This window comes from Silurus aristotelis, assembly GCF_946808225.1.
Source record: "Silurus aristotelis genome assembly, chromosome: 7".
Taxonomy (NCBI): Eukaryota; Metazoa; Chordata; class Actinopteri; order Siluriformes; family Siluridae; genus Silurus; species Silurus aristotelis.
The window spans coordinates 2,002,014-2,024,175 of NC_139580.1; the positions used below are offsets into that span (position 1 = coordinate 2,002,014).

Genomic DNA, 22,162 nt, shown 5'->3' on the forward strand with positions numbered 1-22,162 from the left:
GTTTATAAAGCTGTTGTGCTGTTTTTCATTTTCTACTCTGAAATGCAGGACAGGAGGTGTGTGTTCTCCCAACACAGTCTCACCCCACATTGTCACATATCGACGTTGCCTCGTTGCCTCGGATGGCCGCGTCAAAATCCGAAGATGAGGGATTTGCTTTGAAGTGTATAGGATGGCCATCTACGTTGAAAAGCGACTCAAAGGGGGGTACCTTCTCCCTTGGATGTCGACGCCATCCGAGGCAACGAGGCAACGTTGATATGTGACGATGTGTTGTGAGACTGTGTTGGTTCTCCACACTCAGTCTAACAAAACCAAACAGTAAACTGTGTAGTGCAGCTTCAAGCAGAACTGAGAAACACTGACATCAACATTAAATACAGAATCCTGTTCACCTGAGTTTAGTCATTTTCATTCTTTTAGAACTGTGGAACTGATACTGTACGTGTCGTATTCAGCATCATCTGATACTAATCCACTTACCACTGACTGAGAGTTTAATGTTCTGCACCAACACAGGTTTCTTTGTGTCTGTCATTAAAATGTAGCTGCTGTACAGAGTTTCATCAGTAACACTGACGTTCTTCAACACCAGGGAACAGTTTCCTTTAAGCAGCTCCTCCTCAGGAACGTCCACACGTCCCTCATATCCTTTACCCGGAAATGACTTTTTACCCTTTCGCTCAAACACAATCTCACGACCAATACTCCATTTAACATGAGGTGTTTCAATGGACAGATGTCTCCAGTCACATGGCAGCACTGCTGTGGATCCCACCTGAGCTGATACACTCTGAAAAACTTTTTTAGAAAATAAAAATCATGTGATCAGATGTGAGCAAATAGATGTTCCTTATTTATAACTTTTATCTGATATACTGTGACTTTTATATTTTTATATTTTATGTTGAATCATTTTCTCACCATCGAGTTGAACTCTGTTGATTTCTTGTATTTTGCTAGTGTTTGTAGCTTCCACATGTTCCATCATAAAGGATCTGTAGAAAGCGTGATCAGTGATTCTGACGTCCTTCAACACCAGAGAACAGTTTCCTTTACGCAGCTCGTCCACAGGAATGTCCACACGTCCTTCATATCCTGGACCCTCATCTGTACCATCAAAGCTTCTCTCAAACACAACCTCATTATCAGTACGCCACTGAACATGTGGAGGTTTGCTGAAGACTTTACTCAGGTTACAGGGCAAGAGAGCTGTGGAACCCACATGAGCTTCTACAGTAATGGGAGGATCTGCACTGATGGAGTCTGTGGGGGGAAACATTACAATCTACATGATTTGGAGCATTTTATAAAAATTGTAGCATATTGTAATGAATGTGAGGACACTTGTGTGTTGTTGGACTTGAACCAGGTCACTCACCCACACAGACAGAGAGCCAGAAGATGGAAATAGAAAGGAGGATCATGATCCCTGGAAGACTCGTGTGGAGTTTTTACAGATTTCCTGCTACAAACACAAACAAAGGCAGATTATTAAACACATTAAATATAAGTGGAAGATCAGCTTCTGCAGAAAATCACACAAACAAGTGTTCACTGTATTAGTGTCAATTTTACACCCTGAAAAAACACAAATCCCACGTTTCACTACGCCTTCATCACCTCAGCAACTGCACCATGACTTTACTGCCCCCTGTTGGTGGATTTTAGAGTCACAGCAGCAGTGATGATCTTTCACACAAATTTATAAAAATTAATCTGTTTATATATTACATCTTACATGTCAGGATCTCCTTATAAAATTAGAAATATGATGTTGTTACAGGATGCAGAAAAACTAGTTCATGCTTTTGTAACATCTAGATTAGACTAGTGTAACGCTTTACTGTCTGGGTGTTGGAGTAAGTGCAGAAATAAGCTTCAGTTGGTTCAGAATGCAGCAGCAAGAGTCCTCACTAGATCTAGGAAATATAAGCACATCAGCCCTGTTTTAATCATCTACACTGCTCCCAATTACATCTCGCAGTAATTATAAAATACTACTACTGATGTATAAAGTACTGAATGTCAGAGAACACTGCTCAAACCCAGATTGGCTGCATGTGAAGCAGATGCACTTGTGGTTTGCTATGAGGGTGTGTGTGAACCTGTGTTCAGAGACAAACAAAAGGTTGAAGAAAAGTTTATGGTGTTAAATCCAGAAAAAGCGTCCATAAACTTGGGAAAAACTATCCAGTAACAGCTTCCAGGAACTAAACAGGTATCAAGAAAACATCCCTGTCCTTATCCATGGCAAGGAACAAAACTAAAGAACACGCAGCACCGAACGGAAAATCAAAGTAGACGAACTGGCAGTAGATACGCATGACGTTGCCTTCAATTTCAATATTACCTTATTTTTTTCTTAAAATTGTAAATTTTCTCAGTTTATGCATTTACATTTTTTTTTATGTTTTGTAAATAAAATGATTTTTATGAAATTTGCAAATAATGACATTCTGTTGTTATGTACATTTTACAAATTGTCCAAATTGTTTTGGAATTGGGGATGTACTACAATGTGCTCAGGACCACAGTTTGCATGAATAGTTCTGCATCGAAGTGTCCATCACTGAACACCTTAACAATGATGGAATTGTAATTAATGGACATTTAGTGTTGAGGACGAGGATGATTTTTGAGTCTGGTTTCTTTTCAGGTTTTTTCCTCACACCATCTCAGGGAGTTTTTCCTTCACAGTCACCACTGGGATACATTAAGGATAAAATTTGGGATAAAACTACAGGCACTAAACTTATGCATTCTTTTATGTAAATTTATAACTTTTTATCAATGTAAAGTTGCTTTGGGACAATGTCCATTCTTAAAAACACTACACAAATAAAACTGAATTGAAATGAATTCACACGCTGCCCTTAAATAAAAGAAACGTAAAAAGAATACATGTATGCGGGTTTAATGTTAAATGTTAGAATGAAGAAATACTTTTTTTTTTTTGGTCATGTCATGTGTGGACATCATTAACCAACAAATAAAAAATCAGCAGCTATTAGCACACATCTCTGTACAGAGAGATTTTAAAGAGACTGTAAAAGTTTAATATTTAAAGGTTAAAATATTAATGTAGTGAACTTACATGGGACGCCAAACTGCCCTAAACCCAGTGTAGAGTTTCATTTTAACATTAAAATATCTTTTCTCTCAGCACTGCTACAGCTAACGTTCACCCCGTTTTAGTGTTTATAATATTTGGTATTGAATAAGAAAATCTGGAATTCCTGGAGATCACATGACTTCTTTACACTACTCTAACACTACTAACATTAGTCATTAGCACCCAGTTAGCAATATATATGAGCTAAAAAAATCTTTCTCTATCACCACTTTACACCATTGTAATGAACACAATGATTTTTTGTTATTTTTTCTACCTCAGCAGAATCGGTGTCTTGTTAGTCCCAACATAAAGATTAACATTAATAAAAAGATATGAACTAAAACCTGAGCCTTACCTCGGAGAGAGTAGAAAATCTTCAGTATAATGTAAATTTAAATAAAATAAAAAGTTGATATGGTTCTGTTGGTAGCCTTCGTTTAAAGTTCTCAGAAGAATCAGCAGGATGCAGGTAGCAGGTAGCAGGTAGCTTTACTTTCTCTTTTTCAGGTGGAGTGTTGGAATTGGTGGAGAATGTGTATTAGATGTATGAAGATCAACTACTGGAGATTCACTACTGCAGCAACACCACCAACTTCTACTGAACACACACACATTAATACATGAAGAAGAGAATTGCAACAGAAACATGTTTAGGTTTGTGTTTGTAGGAATAATGGATTGAAAATGGTCATATGTTTAAACACAATGGACTGTGCCACTTCTCACTGCATGCTTAATTATGGGTGGACAATCTGGTGATGAGTGAATAAAGTAGCAGGGATTTCTTCATAATGAGGCATGAAGAGCAGATAAGAAACAGGTGTGTTTGTTGTTTATTATTTTTTCTGGTCCTCACTGAAACAGAAAGCATTAATTAATGCAAATACGCAAAAGTGTGAAATTGTTACCACTAACTTCTTCAAGCTCTGATCTCCATTCAGAAACTGGTGCTCTACCACACCTTCACTTCCACACATGCCTAAAGCCAATTCTGCTTCCTCTTTGACCAACCCATGTACTGTCCACACTATGCACTGACAACAGCAACATAGCAAATCAGACTCCATGCCACTCTGGATGACTGTTTAATTTTATGGATCTAAAGACAGTGTGAACTATTTGATCAGTTCGGGTTACAAAAGCCAAGAATCCAAGTTTCTTTTCTAATTAAGAACTAAAATAAATAAATTGGTAAAACATAAATAATAGTTAGCATTTTTAGTGTTTTTATATATAGTCTGATAAGTGAATCAGAGATCAAAGATCTTCTTTATATCATTAACATTTAGAGGATTTAGCAGACGTCTGTGACCAGAGCGATGTACAAAAGTGCTTTGAGTCTCTATCAATGAATAAATCTACACTGGATTTCAAATTTAAAGTAAATCAGCCTACAACTCTGTTTAGAGTTATTTATTTTTTTTTTTTTGTACAAAGCAAACTTTAAATTTTTTGTTTAAGTCTTTCAGGAAGAAAATGATCTTCACTCGTCACTTGAAGATGACTCCAGAGCCAGTGACTTTTCAGACATCTAGGGGAAGTTCATTCCACCACCTTGGTGACAAAACAGAGAAGAGCCTTGAGGTATACTTGTGGTACCAATCGAGCAACATCATCCAACCTGAGCTCAGAGACTGCTGAAAACAAAATTCAATACAACCAGTACACAATGGATTGAGATAAAAATCCTGTTCTACCACTACATCATACCATTCCTACTTAAATACAAAGACCCTCAAGAATTCATCTTTAAGTTCACATATGGACACGAGACAAAGGCATCATCAGTTTTAAATCAAACGCATGAAAAGTTCCAGATGCAGTGAAGTTTGTGTTTTTCCACCTGAACACACAGATGGACCTGATCATTAACTAGAATTAAGTGAATTCTTTTGTGATGTTCCTTTGCTACTGGGTATGTGTTTATAATGGTGTTCAAGCATTTTTATTCTGAAAAAATAATTTGTCTCTGAAATGAATTATCTGAATAACAGCTCTATCATGAGTATGATAAAAGGGTCAGTGAGTCTCCTTCTGCAGTATTTTTTTGTAACAACAGATGCAAACCAAGAAACATGCTTAGGCTGGTTTGAGATCGAAGACATGGAATGTTGGGTAGATCCTAAAGAAGCCAGAAAGCCTTCTCCATTTGATGCTCCTTAATTCTGTAGTCTATCCAAAACGACAAGGGGATCATGATGTCAATGTAGGGGGTCACTTGTGGGCAGGTAGTTTGTTCTGTAACTCTGGAAAGAGGCCCTGGAGATATTCCACCATGAACTAATCAAATGATCGATGTCCTTGGAAGATGGACAGCAGGAAGCAGGCAACTTCTGAGATATTCTCAAAGATTTTATGGAGCTCCCAGGTAAAGACACCATAACTAGAAAAGATGGCTGATTTGCAATTCCTCTGTGGCCAACAACAAGGCTTTGCACAAAAGCAGGGGGATGACATGGGCTACCTTTGTTTGAAGGGGAGCGAGGAAAGCTGGATCTGGAAAACCATGTTGTACTAAATCAGAAAAGGCAAATATTTACCAGGTTCCAAAAAGAAGCTTTTCTGTGGTCACATTGCTTGTGACAATAAATGTTATGTGATGTTTGTCCCATGATCAGTTTGTATTTAAGTGAGGAGTTCATATGTAGAAGACAAAAATGTAAATTGGCTTTAACCAGGAATTTCTGTTTAAGCGTATGCATAGAGAACACTTTAGAGAACCAGTTTACAGCACATTTTATAGTAAAAAAAGAACAATTACCATTGTGGGTTTTAGACAATGGTCCAACACAATCCAGATTTTTCCATTAAAAAAGATTTATGCTGACTACAATGGGGTTCAGGAGTAAAGGCGGAACAACCCTCAGTAAATTGGGAACCATCATCTGGAATGCTTCCAACCAGTGATCTTCAGAATTAAAAGGAGAAAGGGTAAGTTGCTGAGCAGGTGAACACATAAACACTGTCAGGCTGCAGACGCGGAAGCAGATAAAGTCCAATCATGTTCTTTATTGAGGTGCAAAAAACAAAACACTCATAAGCCGATGAAAACAAAAGCAAACACAGACAATGAGTACTCCAATAAGGAAATGGAGTTCGGAGAAATAGCCAGCGGTGAATCCCGGCGTTTGAGCAGCCACGCGATTTACCTGCATGACAATACAACGACCGACAGCCTGTGACTCAAGAACGTGAGTTTACACAACGTAACGACACAAAAGAGTTGAACACCAGATGAATTAAAGTAAAACACACACACTACACACTGTCTCGTTCACTGCCAATTATTTCCTGTATATTTACAATGCCATTGGATTAGAGTGCTGTCAATTTCACAACTCAAACAGGAGAAGCGCGATTTCACAGGCTGCAGATCATGTCTTTGTTCACTGTAAGTATTAAATTATAATTATAGGCCTATGTGTGTGTTACATGTGTGTGAATGAGAGGGGGGGCAGTGGAGTGGTGAAAAGGGGGAGAAGGTGTAGGAGTTCAGGTACCTGGGGTCAACAGTGCAAAGTAATAGAGAGTGTGTTAGAGAAGTAAGGAAAAGAGTGCAGGCAGGGTGGAGTGGGTGGAGAAGAGTGATAGCAGGAGTGATTTGTGATGAAAGGGAAAGTTTATAGGACTGTGGTGAGACCTGAGATGTTGTATGGTTTAGAGACAGTGGCATTGAGTTAAAGACAGGAGGTGGAGCTGGAGGTAGCAGAGCTCAAGATGTTAAGATGTTTGTTGGAAGTGACGACGATGGACAGGATTAGAAATGAGTTTATTAGAGTGTAGCGTCTGGCACAGGTCATTTAGACTTCATGTCCCAGGCATTCCTTTTAACCTATGACATCTCAATCAAAAGGTGAAACATTTATTAGGGGTGGTATATCCGTTAAGGGTCACACTCCCCCTCCGAAGACACTAAACACGGCCCAAATCCTAAACTCATGTTTAGTTTACCGGGACCCATTAAACAATAAAGTCATAAAACTCATGAAACAATCCAAACTCGAAACTTGATCCAGCATGGCTGCTTGTGACAAACACACACAACCGGCTCCAGAACGTTTGGATTTTACCACAAGACAGATAACCCCCTTTTGCAGATATTCTGTTTGACACACACACACACACACACACACACACACACACACACACACACACACACACACACACACACCCCACCCAGAAAGCCAGATAACCCCCCCTGGTCTCTCTGGTTGAATTCACAGCGACCCTCAGACCATAAAACAATTCACTCTCGGAACTCGGCCCCAGTACGTCTGTTTGTGACACACACACATATGCAGACACACACACACACCAAAAGGGAGCATTCTTTTATTAATTAAATAATAAATAGAATGTCCCACTTCACAGGATACAAACATACATCTTGTTTGTATCTTCTACTATAAATAAAGCAAGTGTTTAACTCTACATCAATAATATTTAAACCTTAAAATGTTTAGCAATATAACTCTGTGTTAAATGTTGTCTCTTCTCTTCTTAAGGCTTGATTGACTTAGAAGTATCTGTTCTTTACTTTCCTGACAAGGGTGCATTTTATTTATCAGAATACAACATTGTATTAACATCAGTTAATTACTGATCTCTGTAAGTTAATGTACCTCTGCCTTATACTGTCATTCCTTTTCATGTTTAGGATCCAAATAACCGCAAAATTATTTGTTTCTTTATTTTTCAAACAATCGTGCATTTTATTTGATCATGAAATGTACCATACCGTCTTAATTCACTTTGAATAAAACTTTAAAATCCTCCAAAAGCAAGTATAGCCCTGAAACCATGCCCACAGATGCATGAACAAAGGAAGTTTTTCCCTCCAAAATTTCAGGCCATAGCACTGGCCATTCCCCCAAGGATGGGTGGGGTTCAGGACCTTTAAAACATCTTGAACCCAACTAATCATTGTCCAGTCAGAGTGCAGTCAGAGTTCAGTCAGAGTTCAGTCAAGAGAGCAACTCGCTCACTCGGCTCGACCGGAAAGGCTCGGACCCCCGGGGCCCGAAGGCCCGGGGACCCGATGGCCCGGAGAGTCGGACGCTTCGAACAGCTCAGCAGCGACTCTTCGGGACGAGATCTCAAATCTCTTTTGAGACCTTCCAGCAAGCTTTATCTTCAAAACACCAACTGCTCTGATCTTCAGGAGAAGCTGGGAGAACATCTGACTCCATCCTAACCGACTCGTCCAAGATTCTTTTGTCTACCGCATCCGGACTCTTGTGCAACAAGTCAATGCAAGTAACCGGTTTACCAACTCATTTAGATGCGTGTTAAGTTTGAACCCCTTAATATTAAGGCGAATTTAAATTTCCGTGACGATTTCTCAGTTAGGATGTGATTAATTTGAAGTAAACTGCCTTTTCTTTCTTTATCTCCTTCTTCCTTTCCTTTCTCTTCCTCCTTCCCTAATTTCAACTTTCTTTTTATTTTGTTTTAATTTTAATTTTCTTTATTTCTTTTTGTTTGTTTGTTTGTGTTGTTAGTTTTATGTTGTGTTTTTTCTCATTCATTAAACGCTGTATTTTTAATAAGTGATGGTCTCTGAGTACGTTCCATAAATGAAGTTCCTGCAACATCAGGTCTGAACTACATGCTCTATTTAATTGAATTTAATTTACGGTATAAAGTAAAAGGGGGTTACGTCTTTCTTGGCCTCTTTTATAGAATTAATATAAAATTATACTGTCTGTTTGCCGGACGAACAGACAAATAAGTGTAATGTTAATTCCATTACCCTCAATTCAACTTAATTTGAATATTTAGGAGTAACTATAACCCGTTATAATTACTTATAAATATATTCTTCTTTGCGAGCTAAATTCGCTACATATAATGGTGGAGGATGCGGGCAAACTGTGCTTCCAACTATATACTCAATTTATCTGTATTATAAGTTTGTCCCTCTTATCCCCCAGTCGCTACAAGAGGGACAGCGCATGTAGGACGTTTTGGTGACAAGGTGAGGGAGGTGAGATTGAGATGGTTTGGACATGTGCAGAGGAGGGACATGGGGTATATCAGTAGGAGAATGCTGAGGATGGAGACACCAGGAAGGAGGAAAAGAGGAAGACCAAGGAGGAGGTTTATGGATGTGGTGAGGGAAGACATGCAGGTAGTTGGTGTGAAAGAGGCAGATGTAGAGGACAGGGGATGATCTGCTGTGGTGAGACCTAATGGGAGCATCCAAAAGAAGAAGAAGAAGAAGAACTGTGTGTGTGTGTGTGTGTGTGTGTGTGTGTGTGTGTGTGTGTGTGTGTGTGTGTGTGTGTGAAAACACCTAACATTAACGTATTTAAATATATATATATATATATATATATATATATATATATATATATATATATATATATATATATATATATATATATATAAATACGTTAATGTATGTTGAAAGCTCTCTAAAGTTTGTGCTTGTTATTGAGCTGCGATGCTTAAAATAGAAATGATGTTAGGTTTCTTCCTGTTGTTTCAAAGATTAAAGGAACAATCACTTTTTAAATAATCTACAGTAACACCGTAAAAGCTAAAATATGTTATCATTCTGAGACTTGAGGTTTTAAGCTGTTGATTAGTAAATACCTGTTTGTATTAAATAAACAAAGTTTTTGCCTGGTGGTCATTTAAATGATTATCTTTAATCAGATGAAAATATGGCTATTAAATATACTATTTGTGTAATAATGATCATTATGATTAGGTTTGTTTACTCTTGGACAAGATTTTGTAGAAAAAAATGTAACGGGAACAAAGTGAGGCACAGCAGCAACTCGGGTTTCTTCAAGAAAAAAAAAACATCAGAGTTGTCAGAAGGGCAGTTTTATTTTTGAGGGAAGAATTATTATTGTCTGCTTTATAGTTTTTATTAATAAAAATATAGATGGGTTTGTACAGGCTTTTGTGCATTGCCATTTTTGTGTCATACCACTTGTGTTGGTTCTTGGTCCCCCCTGTGCCACCCCATTAAAAAAAATCCTAGAATTGCCCCTGATTAGAAATGGTACAAATTTTATTTGTTGGTTTGGACAAACATGCAGACACACTTTTCAGAGACAAAGGAAGACTGAGCACAACTATATGAGTCAACACAAGCATTACTCATCAGCCCTATCAGATCTCAGATCTCAGATCACACACACACACATACACACACACATATATACACACAAACATACAGTGAGGAAAATAAGTATTTGAACACCCTGCTATTTTGCAAGTTCTCCCACTTAGAAATCATGGAGGGGTCTGAATTTGTCATCGTAGGTGCATGTCCACTGTGAGAGACATAATCTAAAAAAAAAATCCAGAAATCACAATATATGATTTTTAAACTATTTATTTGTATGATAGAGCAGCAAATAAGTATTTGAACACCTGTCTATCAGCTAGAATTCTGACCCTCAAAGACCTGTTAGTCTGCCTTTAAAATGTCCACCTCCACCACATTTACTATCCTAAATTAGATGCACCTGTTTGAGGTCGTTAGCTGCATAAAGACACCTGTCCACCCCATACAATCAGTAAGAATCCAACCACTAAAATGGCCAAGACCAAAGAGCTGTCCAAAGACACTAGAGACAAAAATGTACACCTCCACAAGGCTGGAAAGGGCTACGGGGAAATTGCCAAGCAGCTTGGTGACAAAAGGTCCACTGTTGGAGCAATCATTAGAAAATGGAAGAAGCTAAACATGACTGTCAATCTCCCTCGGACTGGGGCTCCATGCAAGATCTCACCTCATGGGGTCTCAATGATCCTAAGGAAGGTGAGAAATCAGCCCAGAACTACACAGGAGGAGCTGGTCAATGACCTGAAAAGAGCTGGGACCACCGTTTCCCATGGTCATGGTTTGAAATCATGCATGGCACGGAAGGTTCCTCTGCTTAAACCAGCACATGTCCAGGCACGTCTTAAGTTTGCCAATGCCCAGTTGGATGATCCAGAGGAGTCATGGGAGAAAGTCATGTGGTCAGATGAGACCAAAATAGAACTTTTGGGTCATAATTCCACTAAACGTGTTTGGAGGAAGAAGAATGATGAGTACCATCCCAAGAACACCTTCCCTACTGTGAAGCATGGGGGTGGTAGCATCATGCTTTGGGGGTGTTTTTCTGCACATGGGACAGTGCGACTGCACTGTATTAAGGAGAGGATGACCGGGGCCATGTATTGCGAGATTTTGGGGAACAACCTCCTTCCCTCAGTTAGAGCATTGAAGATGGGTCGAGGCTGGGTCGTCCAACATGACAATAACCCGAAGCACACAGCCAGGATAACCAAAGAGTGGCTCTGTAAGAAGCATATCAAGGTTCTGGCATGGCCTAGCCAGTCTCCAGACCTAAACCCAATAGAGAATCTTTGGAGGGAGCTCAAACTCCGTGTTTCTCAGCGACAGGCCAGAAACCTGACTGATCTAGAAAAGATCTGTGTGGAGGAGTGGGCCAAAATCCCTCCTGCAGTGTGTGCAAACCTGGTGAAAAACTACAGGAAACGTTTGACCTCTGTAATTGCAAACAAAGGCTCCTGTACCAAATATTAACATTGACTTTCTCAGGTGTTCAAATACTTATTTGCAGCTGTATCATACAAAGAAATAGTTTAAAAATCATACATTGTGATTTCTGGATTTTTTTTTAGATGATGTCTCTCACAGTGGACATGCACCTATGATGACAATTTCAGACCCCTCCATGATTTCTAAGTGGGAGAACTTGCAAAATAGCAGTGTGTTCAAATACTTATTTTCCTCACTGTATACACACACACACACACACACACACACACACACACGCACCTGTTTTCTTCTAATTGATTTCCACTGTTGAAATTCCAGTTTATCCAGTATCCCCCTCGTGATGTTTTTGTTTCTTGCTCCCCATCAGCTTCTTCCTGGTTCCTGGTTCATAGCTTCTGTCATGTTTATATTTTTGGTCTTTGTTTTGCATGTTTTTTGGTAGATGAAAAGCTTCAACTGCACCACGGATGCTAAATTATTTTAGGTATGCTGTGAAATGACAAAATGTAAATGGTTGATATTTAATTGGGGAAAGGAAGAATCAATATATTCAAAAGTATAAACATTTAGAAAACCTTTTGATGTTTTATGTGAATATTATCTGAAGCTCTTGACCTGAAATCTATATGATTATATGCGTTATGATGCTGGAAAGTGATTGGCAGATTTATAAAGTACATGAGCAGGTATGCAGGTGTTCCTATTAAAATAGTCTGTTATTGAATATTAAATAAAAGGGACATGTGTATATCTAAAAAGTTATAAACATAGTGACTTCTGTAACACATAATCCTTTAAATTCAGTGTATTTTCTGTAAATATTTGTGTGGAGTTTTACGATCCAGTCTATTTTTTTATTATACAGTGTGAGTAAAGGCAGCGGGTCAGTACCTTTTTTTGGTATAGGCCTGAGGGCATGCCAGTGAGCACCCCCTGCAGTGCCACCACCCTCATCAATTTAAATTATTTATCTGTTTTTCAGCTGAATCAATGAATGAGAAAAATTAGAGAGAAGGTTGGATGATGTGGAGAGGGTGAAGCAGGAAGTGGATAGGATTAGTAAGGAGGAAGTGAGATTTGTGGTGAGAGTAGGGAGCAGGTGGAGAAGAGCCTGGAGAGGTGGAGGAATGCGCGGTTGAATGTCAGAGCAGACGCCCTGTCGAGACAATGGCCATCCATGGGAAATTCCTTCCAGGTGGGATCTCCTCTCGCAGGCGGGCGTAACCCTGGTTCTGAGGAAGAATAAGAATAAGAAGAAAGAATGCCCTGAGGGGGCACAGTTCATAGCAGCTGGTCTCTCTACCGAGACCCTACTCTATTCCAGTGCTCCCTCCACAAAGAGGTCGTACACCGCACGGTGGCGGCTGTTCACATCATGGTGTGAGCACCGTGAATTAGACCCAGTTAACTGCCCGATTGGTTCAGTTCTTACAGGAACAGTTTGCCACAGGGTTAACCCCTTCAACCCTGAAGGTTTATGTGTCCGCCATCGTGGCATATATCACCCTGCCTGCGGGGCAGTCACTGGGTAGGCACCCCCTGGTGACACGTTTTTTCCATGGCACCCGGAGGCTGAGGCCCGGGACGCAACCTAGAGTGCCTGTCTGGGACTTGGCAGTTGTGTTGGTGACTCTATCCAAACCCCTTTTTCAGCCCTTGGCCGAAGGGGCCCTTAGGTATCTGTCCGTCAAGACCGCCTTCCTCTTGGCAATTTCCTCCCTGAAGAGGATCAAAGATCTGAAGGCACTGTCTGTGGCCCTGTCCTGCCTGGAATTTACCCCCGTCATGACTAGAGTGTTTCTATATACAAAACCTGGGTACGTACCTATGGTGCCTACGGCTCCCACACGACCTGTCATGTAACAGACATTCTGCCCTCCTCTGTTCATAGCTCCCGACCAGAAGAGACAGAACCGACTGTGTCCAGTGTGAGCAGGGACACAGAGCCATTGGTCAGATTTCACACGTGGTTTAAAGCGTGGACAACGCAGGGGCGTTCCCAAAGCGTTACAACGCAGCGTCTCATTCCCTCAGGGAACTAGGATTACATACGTAACCTAGAGACGGTACTCAGTCTTATCTGTTCTCAAATCAAGTGAACTAGTATATGAAAAAAAAAGTGTGAGCACTGGACACTTACCTTCACAGGACGAGTCCATGGAGGAAGTCGGAGCAGCTGTTCGTCTTCTATGGCCCTAATAGGAAAGGTTTCCTGGCCAATAAGCAGACGTTAAGCAGGTGAGTAGTGGATGCCATCTTGTCAGCTTATGAGTCCTCTGGCCTCCCCGCTCCACTCAGGGTCAGGGCTAACTCTGGAGTGTGACGGCCTCTACGGGCCTGGTCCGCTGGAGTGTCACTCCAGGACATCTGTGACGCTGCAGGTTGGTCCACCCCACTGACCTTCGTCAGGTTTTATGACCTTGACTTTAGAGCCACTCTGGGCTCCTCTGTCCTATGTGCAGGTGCCAAGCCCCTCACACATTAGGCAGGGTCTGGTCAGTGGGGCGTGATTGGACACTCGTTCCCAAAGTTTTATGACGCAGCTCAAAGTTCCCGAATGGGGAACGTCTCTAGGTTACGAATGTAACCCTAGTTCCCAGAGGAAACGAGAAGCTGTATCTCCGTGCCACACGCCCTTCATCCCTGCAGCGCTTACCCTCTTTCTGTGCAGAAGCCAGCATCGCTACCACCGCGCAGCCATTTTGTAAAACTTCCTGGTTTACGCGACTTCGCCCGCCGATGACGTCATGACTTGCCTATTGGTCAGATTTCACACGTGGTTTAAAGCATGGACAATGCAGGGGCGTTCCCAAAGCGTTACGACGCAGCGTCTCATTCCCTCAGGGAACTAGGATTACATACGTAACCTAGAGACGGTACTCAGTCTTATCTGTTCTCAAATCAAGTGAACTAGTATATGAAAAAAAAGGCTAAAACTAAATAAACCAGAATAAGCTAAAAAAAAAGGCATTTCACAGGCTTCTGACAAGGGCTTCAGGGTGCTGCTTTTAAACAATAGGCTCCAACTTTTCTGACCAGACTCTTGTTTTTGTTTGGTCCATTCCTGGCTACTGTTTAATTATGATTGACAGGAGACTCCACCTGTTGTTGAACAGCACATGCAAGGAGACAAAGTCACCAAAGCAAACCACATAAGGAAAATAAGAGATAAACACAAACACACACACACACACACACACACACACACACACACACACACACACACACACACACACACACACACACACACACAAAGCAGTTCTGACATGCAACACTTGTGCTACTGGTGAACATAAATGCCTAGTTAATTTCACATGGCTTTTTCAGGTTTCTCAGTAGGTTCCTCACTGAGCACATTTGTAACATAGATGAGTGATGCTCCCATTGACCAGCTTTAGCATTAGTTTTGATTTTGCAATTATGCTACAGAAAAGGTCACCAATGTACATCACTGAGACGGCTCTAATCCCAGAGTTATGTGCTTACTAAGATTATTATGTTTCACTAGATTTTGGAGTTTGCTTGTGGATATTTGTGTTATTAGCTACAAGGGTGAGAAGATAAGGAGGCCTTCTTAATGGTCTTAATGGTGTTCAGTAGAAATGAGATCAGAGCTCTATAGCAGGCCACTCAGGATCTTCCTCTCCAAACCATATACACCACATATCCATGGACTTGTGCACAGGGGAATTGACATGCTGAGTTGTTGACATGCTCAAAGTTCAAGTGAACGCGAAATTTATGATATAACATCTAAAGCTTCCTTATCGATTGTGTGCCTCCAGCTTTGTGGTAACAGTGTGGAAAAGAACCACATATGGCAGGAAAGGTCAGGTGTACCAATACTTTTGTCCATATAGTGAAAGTCCACCAATCAGATCTCTTCTTCTTTTGTAGGTGAAAATCAGGATGAATTTTTGCTGCTTTAGTATCATTATTTATTTATGTTTTCATATATTTATAAAGATAAAGTTATAAGGAGTAATTTATCAATTTAAAATGTAAATTATTTATAATTTATTTCTTTAAAGCTGCTTTGGGAAAATGTCTATTGTTAAAAACACAATACAAATAAAATATAATTGAAGTAAATATGAAGTCTTGTGGTAATTATTATTAAGCTAAATCTGAAATATACTTTAGAAATGAAATATCTCATCATATTATTGTAACTGTGTCTCTACAGCACATCTTTAATGCCATGTAAAGTAATAAAATATAATAATCTTCAGGTAAGTTGAGCTCAGTGACTGTTAAATTCTTGCTGAGAAAAGAACAGATCTGAAAGTTTACACCTCGGTGGGTTTTGCAAAATGCACAGAGGCAAAAAAAAGCATCTTCTCAATACACTTTTCTGTTGTAGTGCTTGACGTGAATACACACACACACACACACACACACACACACACACACACACACACACACACACACACACACACACACACACAGTCCTGTAATTCATTTGTCAGTAATCAGCATTAATCTCTGATCTGATGAGAACAATCACAGCTGGTCTGACAGTTACATCACAGTTTATTGATGTAACAGCTGCATTTGTTATCACACCATCATTTATTTATTATTTTAATGATTTACCTTTTAAATGAAAAGCTGTTTTGAGTTAAATGAGTTTTAAACACTACCTTTGAGTTTCACACTGCACTGCATGTTGCATGTTTTATTCAGCAGGGTGTTATTTCCTCTGCAGTGGGTGAGAGAATATGTGTGTGTGTGTGTGTGTGTGTGTGTGTGTGTGTGTGTGTGTGTGTGTGTGTGTGTGTGTGTGTGTGGTTTTATAACTTACACAATTGCCTGAAACTTCATGATCAGAAGGAGCCCCTGCACCATGACCAGAAATTTTGGGTTCAGATGCTAAACCTTTTCCTATATGAACAGTTTTTTCTGCCTAAAGTAAGCAAGCAGAGATCCTCCATAGTGGAAGTGTATAAAATAATCTTCAAACTAATGCCTGTTATTAAAGATCTAACATGCATACATTCAGCGTGTTCAGTGTGTTGAGTGCAGGATGTCTCGTGGTTCTTCCTTAATCTGTAGTAATAGATTTATTTGTGATACGTGTACATTTATCCAGTCACATAACTCATATTAGAGACCTCACAGTGAGGAAAATGGGGGACCGTAATCCTAATGGCTAAGTCAAAGCTAATGCTAAAGATAGTCCATGTGAGCATCACTCCTCTCTGTTACACAAGCGCTATCCTCAGTGAGGAACCTACTGAGAAACCTGAAAAAGCCATTTGATATTAACTGGGCATTTATGTTCACCAGTAGCACAAGTGTTACATGTAAATACACAAGATTCACATTAAGGATTATGGTCTGTCTGCTCCTTTTCAGCTTTGCACATCTTTCTTCTGTTTTCCTATTAGATTCACCATTTATTTATTTATTTATTTATTTATTTATTTATTTATTTATTTATTTATTTATTTATTTTTGCTTCTCAGGTGTTGGAGCTTTAAGCAGCTGTACTTCATTTATAGCTTTTGGTTTTCTCATGTTAATTTTCTTTTGCTTAGCCTAGCATTAGCTTCACCCCCTTCATTTCATTTTGTCCACAGTGCTTGTGTGTGTTTTTGTTCTTTATAAAAATATTTGGCACATGCATCTGCAAGAGTGAGAGTGAGAGATTTATATTATATTAATGTGGTGCAATTCCATTATAAAATCTCACATGGATGTTGGTTCTGACAGGAAGAAATAAACAGAGTATAACATTCATTTCATTAATTTGTGCTACACAATAGGACAGAGGGAAACGTTGGAGCATCAGTTACGCTCAGGTTTGGATCTGGTCTTGGTGACTGTACAGACCCCAAATCATGTTGGGTGTGAAAGCTAATTGTTTAATAACCAACATACACATTTGTGACTTTTATCAGTGTACAGAATCTCATTTGACCTACACAAGTGAAAAGAATAAATTGGGGTGTACTTTTATTATGTAAATCTGGTCTGTTTACTTGTCTGTTCTGTGTTCGTGTACTTATTTATTCAGTATAATGCAGAAAGTAAAATAAGATTTCAGAAGCTCATTGAACTCTATAGCAGAAGAGAAGGACAGGATGTAGGGGCTGAACCAGTTCAAGCAGATATTTCACATGCTCAGAGGAGGGAGTGTGTTAGACATGGCAGCGTATCTGCTTCTGTTTACTCTGCAGCTGCTGTTTGGTGAGTTCATAAAAAGAAATTGTACATTTTAGACTAAATTATTTGTACTTTTCACATCACTGGTGTAGAATTTTGGAGCTGTTTAGAGGGATTAGTGCAGGAAGCTCTACCAGATACATGTGCATTTAAAGACAAGTAAATGTGTATTGTATGTACTGTGAGCTGTGTGTTTCTAGAGTTTACAGAGTGGAGATGAAGCTTCTCTCTTCATGTGCTGTTGTTCTTTCAGGTCTCATTAGGCCGAGTCTCCTTCAGAACTCTTCAGCTGATCTCATATCTGTTTCTCCAGAAGCAAACATCACTCTGCTCTGTAACATCACTAATTACTCAGAGAAATCCTGGTATCAGATGATCTCAGCAGGGTTGAGGAAGATTATATCAGCCAGACAAAAGAAACTGAACAAACACTTTTATATTGAGTATAATGCAGATGAGAGTCACTTTAATTTAACAGAAAGCAGCAGTTTAGTGATTATTGGAGTTCGAGAGCCGGATCTGGGGTTTTATTACTGTGAAGGTCGAAACGACACAAAACACATTCAGTTTGGGGAAAAGATCAAACTGAACTTTCCAGGTGGGTGCCAATACTTTATTTACACTATTTATGTTGTATTTTAATTTATAGTTAAATCCATTCTGCTGCTCATCTGGGGGGCAATTTTTTATTTAAAGTAATTTGGGGGGGGTTTAAGGCATTGGACTTTGGATCGAAAGGCCACAGGTTCAAATCCCACCACCACCGAGCTGCCACTGCTGGGCCCTTGAGCACGGCCCTTAACCCAACATTGCTCAGTTGTGTGTGTTCTGGATAAGAGCGTCTGCCAAATGGAGGAATTGTAAATGTAATAACCGCACTGGGATTCATGCCCAAATACAGACCCCTTACAATACAAAAGATGTGGTGACATTAATTTTTGTGGATTGTATCTACACATACAGTATCTTTGTGTAATCGAGTTTATAGTTCAGGTCCAATAAGAAATAATTGGAAAGTGCAAATATTAAAATTTTTGTACTTTTTAGCCAATTTAATGTTTTCATAGTTTAAAAGATTAGTTTAGAATTGAAATGATGTGACTGATGTGAGCATGAAGCACTTTCTAAACACACTACACTCACATTAACCAGGGGGTCATGCAAAATTAAAGCCACATTTTTTAGCCATATGTGTGATGTTAAACAATTATCAAAACATTTCAGTTTTTCTTGAGCAGATTTCTGAATAAACTTTAATAAAACACTGATCAATATTACTGTTGCAGCACAAAACTGCTTATTATTCATGGATCATTAATCACATGATCTGAATGTAAAGTTCACACTGAGTCTTCCAGAAGCCTGAAGTTTCCCTCAGCACTATATTGAGATCTCTGTGTGCTTCTGTGTGTGTTTTAGGTGGCAGCAATAATGGATCTTCATCTGAGGCTTCAGATTCACAGCCGCCTGCTAGAAATGTTACCGACTGGATTAGAAATGTGATTGTAATGTGTGTGTGCTTCGTCTCCGTCCTAATAACCATCTGCATGTGTGTGTTCTGCAGCAGGGTTCTAGGTGAGACTAGAGGTGAAATTACAGGCTAAATATTTATTTATGATTTTATATTTATAATAATGAAATTCTCTTTAAGGAAAATTAACATCATGCAGCTTCTTCAGTCACACCACCGACTCCACTGATAAGGTAGGAACTCTTACATTATTACTGTAAGGTTACTGAGCTCTTTCCAGATGTAATGTTGATTACTCACTTTTGATAAAAGTGAGTGTTAGTGTTTATTTTGGTTTGACTGTGTTTCTGTCGTCTTTATACTGTGTGTATATATATATATATATATATATATATATATATATATATATATATATATATATATATATATATATATATATATATTCAGCCTGAGGATGGGAAGAGAGCTTCTGTAAAATGAATGAGAAACACAAACACAAGCAACCCACACACAGTTATGCCAATGCAATGGTTTAAAGCAAGTTTATTTTTTATGGTCTACATATTTTGTATGTTACAGTAAATACACTAGTGACAAATAAAATAAAATTGGCTTATTAAAAGTAGAAAGTTTTCTGGTTTGCCCACTCACTGTCCCATTCACACATCTAGTTTGTAGTTTTTCTACTGGGCAAAGAAACAAAACACGCCACCTACTGTTCTTAGCTGTTCTGGTTTATTTCTAATGTTTTATCAGTGCAGTAAACAGGATGCAGCTAGTGGCAAAGTAAACAGAAAATCATTACCTGAATCTCCCTACAGGATGAAAGCATTCATTATGCAAGTGTTCAGTACAAAAGAAGGTCCAGAACATCTGCTACGACAAACACATCAGATCTGGACAGTGTGACCTACGCAAGTGTTGCCTCACAGCCACAGAGACACTGACAAGTACAAGATCACAATAACATGACATATGCTATGTGTCAAAAGCGCACACACACACACACACACACACACACACACACACACACACACACACACACACACACACACACATATATGGTAGACACACAGTTGTTACTTCATTCTCTTTGACACATCTGTAACTAATTCAGTGCTCAGTCATGGGGTTTCAGGGCTCCATCAGACACTGAAGGAATCTTCACATCTTTTGGAAATCCAGTATCTATCAGCACATAAAAACCCAGATACAGAGTGGGAGCAGGTCTGCTGTAATGATGTGCCAGTTTGTGGTACTGCTCAAGGCCTGGAGAAGCAACAGAGATCTCAGAGGTGTTTGTTAAATCTGAAAAGACGTCAAGATTACAAGCAACTAACTCATGGCAGGCTTCTCGAACAATATTCTGACAAAAGAATATCTGCATTTATTAAATAAATACGTTTGTGCATCAGGATTTTATTTGTGCTTCTAACAGCTTTAACAACCAGCCGACTAAAAACTGTAAAATTTACAAGGCCTGATCTTTACTCATATCTACTACTGGTTTATTTACATGTAAAGATTTTTGTGCTTGTTTTATTCGTAGTTATTTTGACATTTTTACTGAAATTATATAGAAATGCTGATTTATATTTTAATGATCAAACAGATGACTGAATCCTTATTAGGTAGAATTTTACACAAACTTAGTACTTATTTATATATTTGTTTTAAACTCTGTATTTAATTTGCATCATATTTCAGTTAAAGCATTTTTACATTCAAGCCTATGTTTTATTGGAAGAATTTTATTAATAAATCTGCCAAAGGAAACTGGAGAATTTTGACTTTTCATTTGTATTTGAGAACTTTCTTATATTAACTATTATTATTTATAATAATTTTGTGCTTGGCAGGCAACATGTAGGTTAATTTAACTATTCGATACCCCCACTGGGTCCTTTACGAGGGAAATATCAAGGTCCGTGACGTAGGGCCGCCTTCCCGTGGGCTCATCACCTGCAGGAGGGACCGTAAGGGACGGTGCTGTGAGGATTGGGCAGCAGTCGAAGGCGGGGGCCTGCTTAGACTGCTGCCCCCGCGACCCGAATTACGGATAAGCGGGAGAAAATGAATGAACAAATGAAGGATACCCCCACTTTCCCCACTCTATTTAGTTCTTATATAGAACCAGAAGATAAAAAGCTTACCTGCTCTACAGTGTGGGTGGACTGAAGTGTCTGCTGCCACAGTCTATAGTCAAGAAACTGACAGAAAAGATATAATAAATAACATAATAAACAAAGTTTTTGTGAATATACTGTGATTCTCAGTGTAATGTTCTGGCATTTATATGGGTGTAACTTTGACAAATCCTCTTCTTCTTTTGGCTGCTCACGTTAAGGGTCTCCACAGTAAATCATCATCTGTCTTCTGACATTTATTATCACCTCTTCAACTTTCAGCTTCATGATCATCACCCTATCAGAAACTCTCTTCACCTCCACTACACTCTTACTCTGTGATTCTGAAGGAAGAGTACAGTAAGAGTGTAGTGGAGGTGAAGAGAGTTTTTTGTCCTCTCCATCATATCAGCTATCTCTCTCCCTTTACCAGTCACAGTACCAACATTTAAAGTACCAACCCGAACCTCCACTCTCCTCCACTTCTCCTTTCCCTGCTGTCTCTGTAGACGTCTTCCTCCTCTCCTTCTCCTCCTTCGCCCAATTTCCACCGGTACCCAGTTGGTTAACGATACCTGTGGCGGTCGTTGGTAACCCGGGCCTCGACCAATCCGCTCTGAAATTCTGATTCGTGATCCTCATATTTGATTTGGCACATGTTTTACGCTGGATGCCCTTCCTAACACAACCCTCCCCATTTAACCGGGCTTGGGACCGGCACTAAGAGCGACCTGAATTGTGCAACACTA

The 22,162-nt window shown here is 39.4% G+C and overlaps 3 protein-coding genes and 1 long non-coding RNA gene across 9 annotated transcripts in view; 2 read left to right on the plus strand and 2 right to left on the minus strand.

Annotated features, from left to right (window-relative positions):
- Positions 1 to 22,162, minus strand: part of LOC310728923 (craniofacial development protein 2-like) — a 288,545-nt gene that overhangs the window by 132,693 nt on the left and 133,690 nt on the right. The window lies entirely within an intron of this gene.
- LOC310728988 overlaps positions 1 to 22,162 on the plus strand; it is a 412,338-nt gene that overhangs the window by 96,105 nt on the left and 294,071 nt on the right. The window lies entirely within an intron of this gene.
- LOC310728943 (uncharacterized protein) overlaps positions 311 to 22,162 on the minus strand; it is a 105,683-nt gene continuing 83,831 nt past the window's right edge. Inside the window, exons 1-4 of one of the 3 annotated variants that reach the window (XM_083546838.1) lie at positions 3,474 to 3,675; positions 1,382 to 1,465; positions 925 to 1,266; positions 312 to 801 (exon numbers count right to left, since the gene is read on the minus strand). In XM_083546838.1, coding sequence (XP_083402964.1) covers positions 461 to 801; positions 925 to 1,266; positions 1,382 to 1,427 — 729 coding nt within the window. In that variant the 5' untranslated portion in view covers positions 1,428 to 1,465; positions 3,474 to 3,675 and the 3' untranslated portion in view covers positions 312 to 460. Of the gene's footprint in view, positions 802 to 924; positions 1,267 to 1,381; positions 1,469 to 3,473; positions 3,676 to 22,162 lie in introns of those variants that run through there. The other 2 variants (XM_083546839.1, XM_083546837.1) reach the window with 2 other exon arrangements.
- Positions 17,308 to 21,068, plus strand: LOC310728939 (uncharacterized protein). Of its 2 annotated transcripts, XM_083546827.1 has the most exons (6): positions 17,308 to 17,840; positions 18,070 to 18,414; positions 19,236 to 19,403; positions 19,468 to 19,520; positions 20,109 to 20,237; positions 20,426 to 21,068. In XM_083546827.1, exons 1-5 carry the CDS (start codon positions 17,771 to 17,773, stop codon positions 20,232 to 20,234), a joined length of 762 nt encoding a protein of 253 aa, XP_083402953.1. In that variant the 5' UTR covers positions 17,308 to 17,770; the 3' UTR covers positions 20,235 to 20,237; positions 20,426 to 21,068. The 2 variants fall into 2 exon arrangements, with proteins under 2 accessions (XP_083402953.1, XP_083402954.1); XM_083546828.1 differs by having other exon boundaries at positions 17,318 to 17,840; positions 19,236 to 19,391; positions 20,109 to 21,068.

Coding starts and splice junctions, on each gene's coding strand:
- LOC310728939 (XM_083546827.1), top strand. CDS start 17,771: ATGCTCAGAGGAGGGAGTGTGTTAGACATGGCAGCGTATCTGCTTCTG. Junction 18,415..19,235: donor GATCAAACTGAACTTTCCAG/GTGGGTGCCAAT, acceptor TGTGTGTTTTAG/GTGGCAGCAATAATGGATCT. Junction 19,521..20,108: donor CCACCGACTCCACTGATAAG/GTAGGAACTCTT, acceptor ATCTCCCTACAG/GATGAAAGCATTCATTATGC.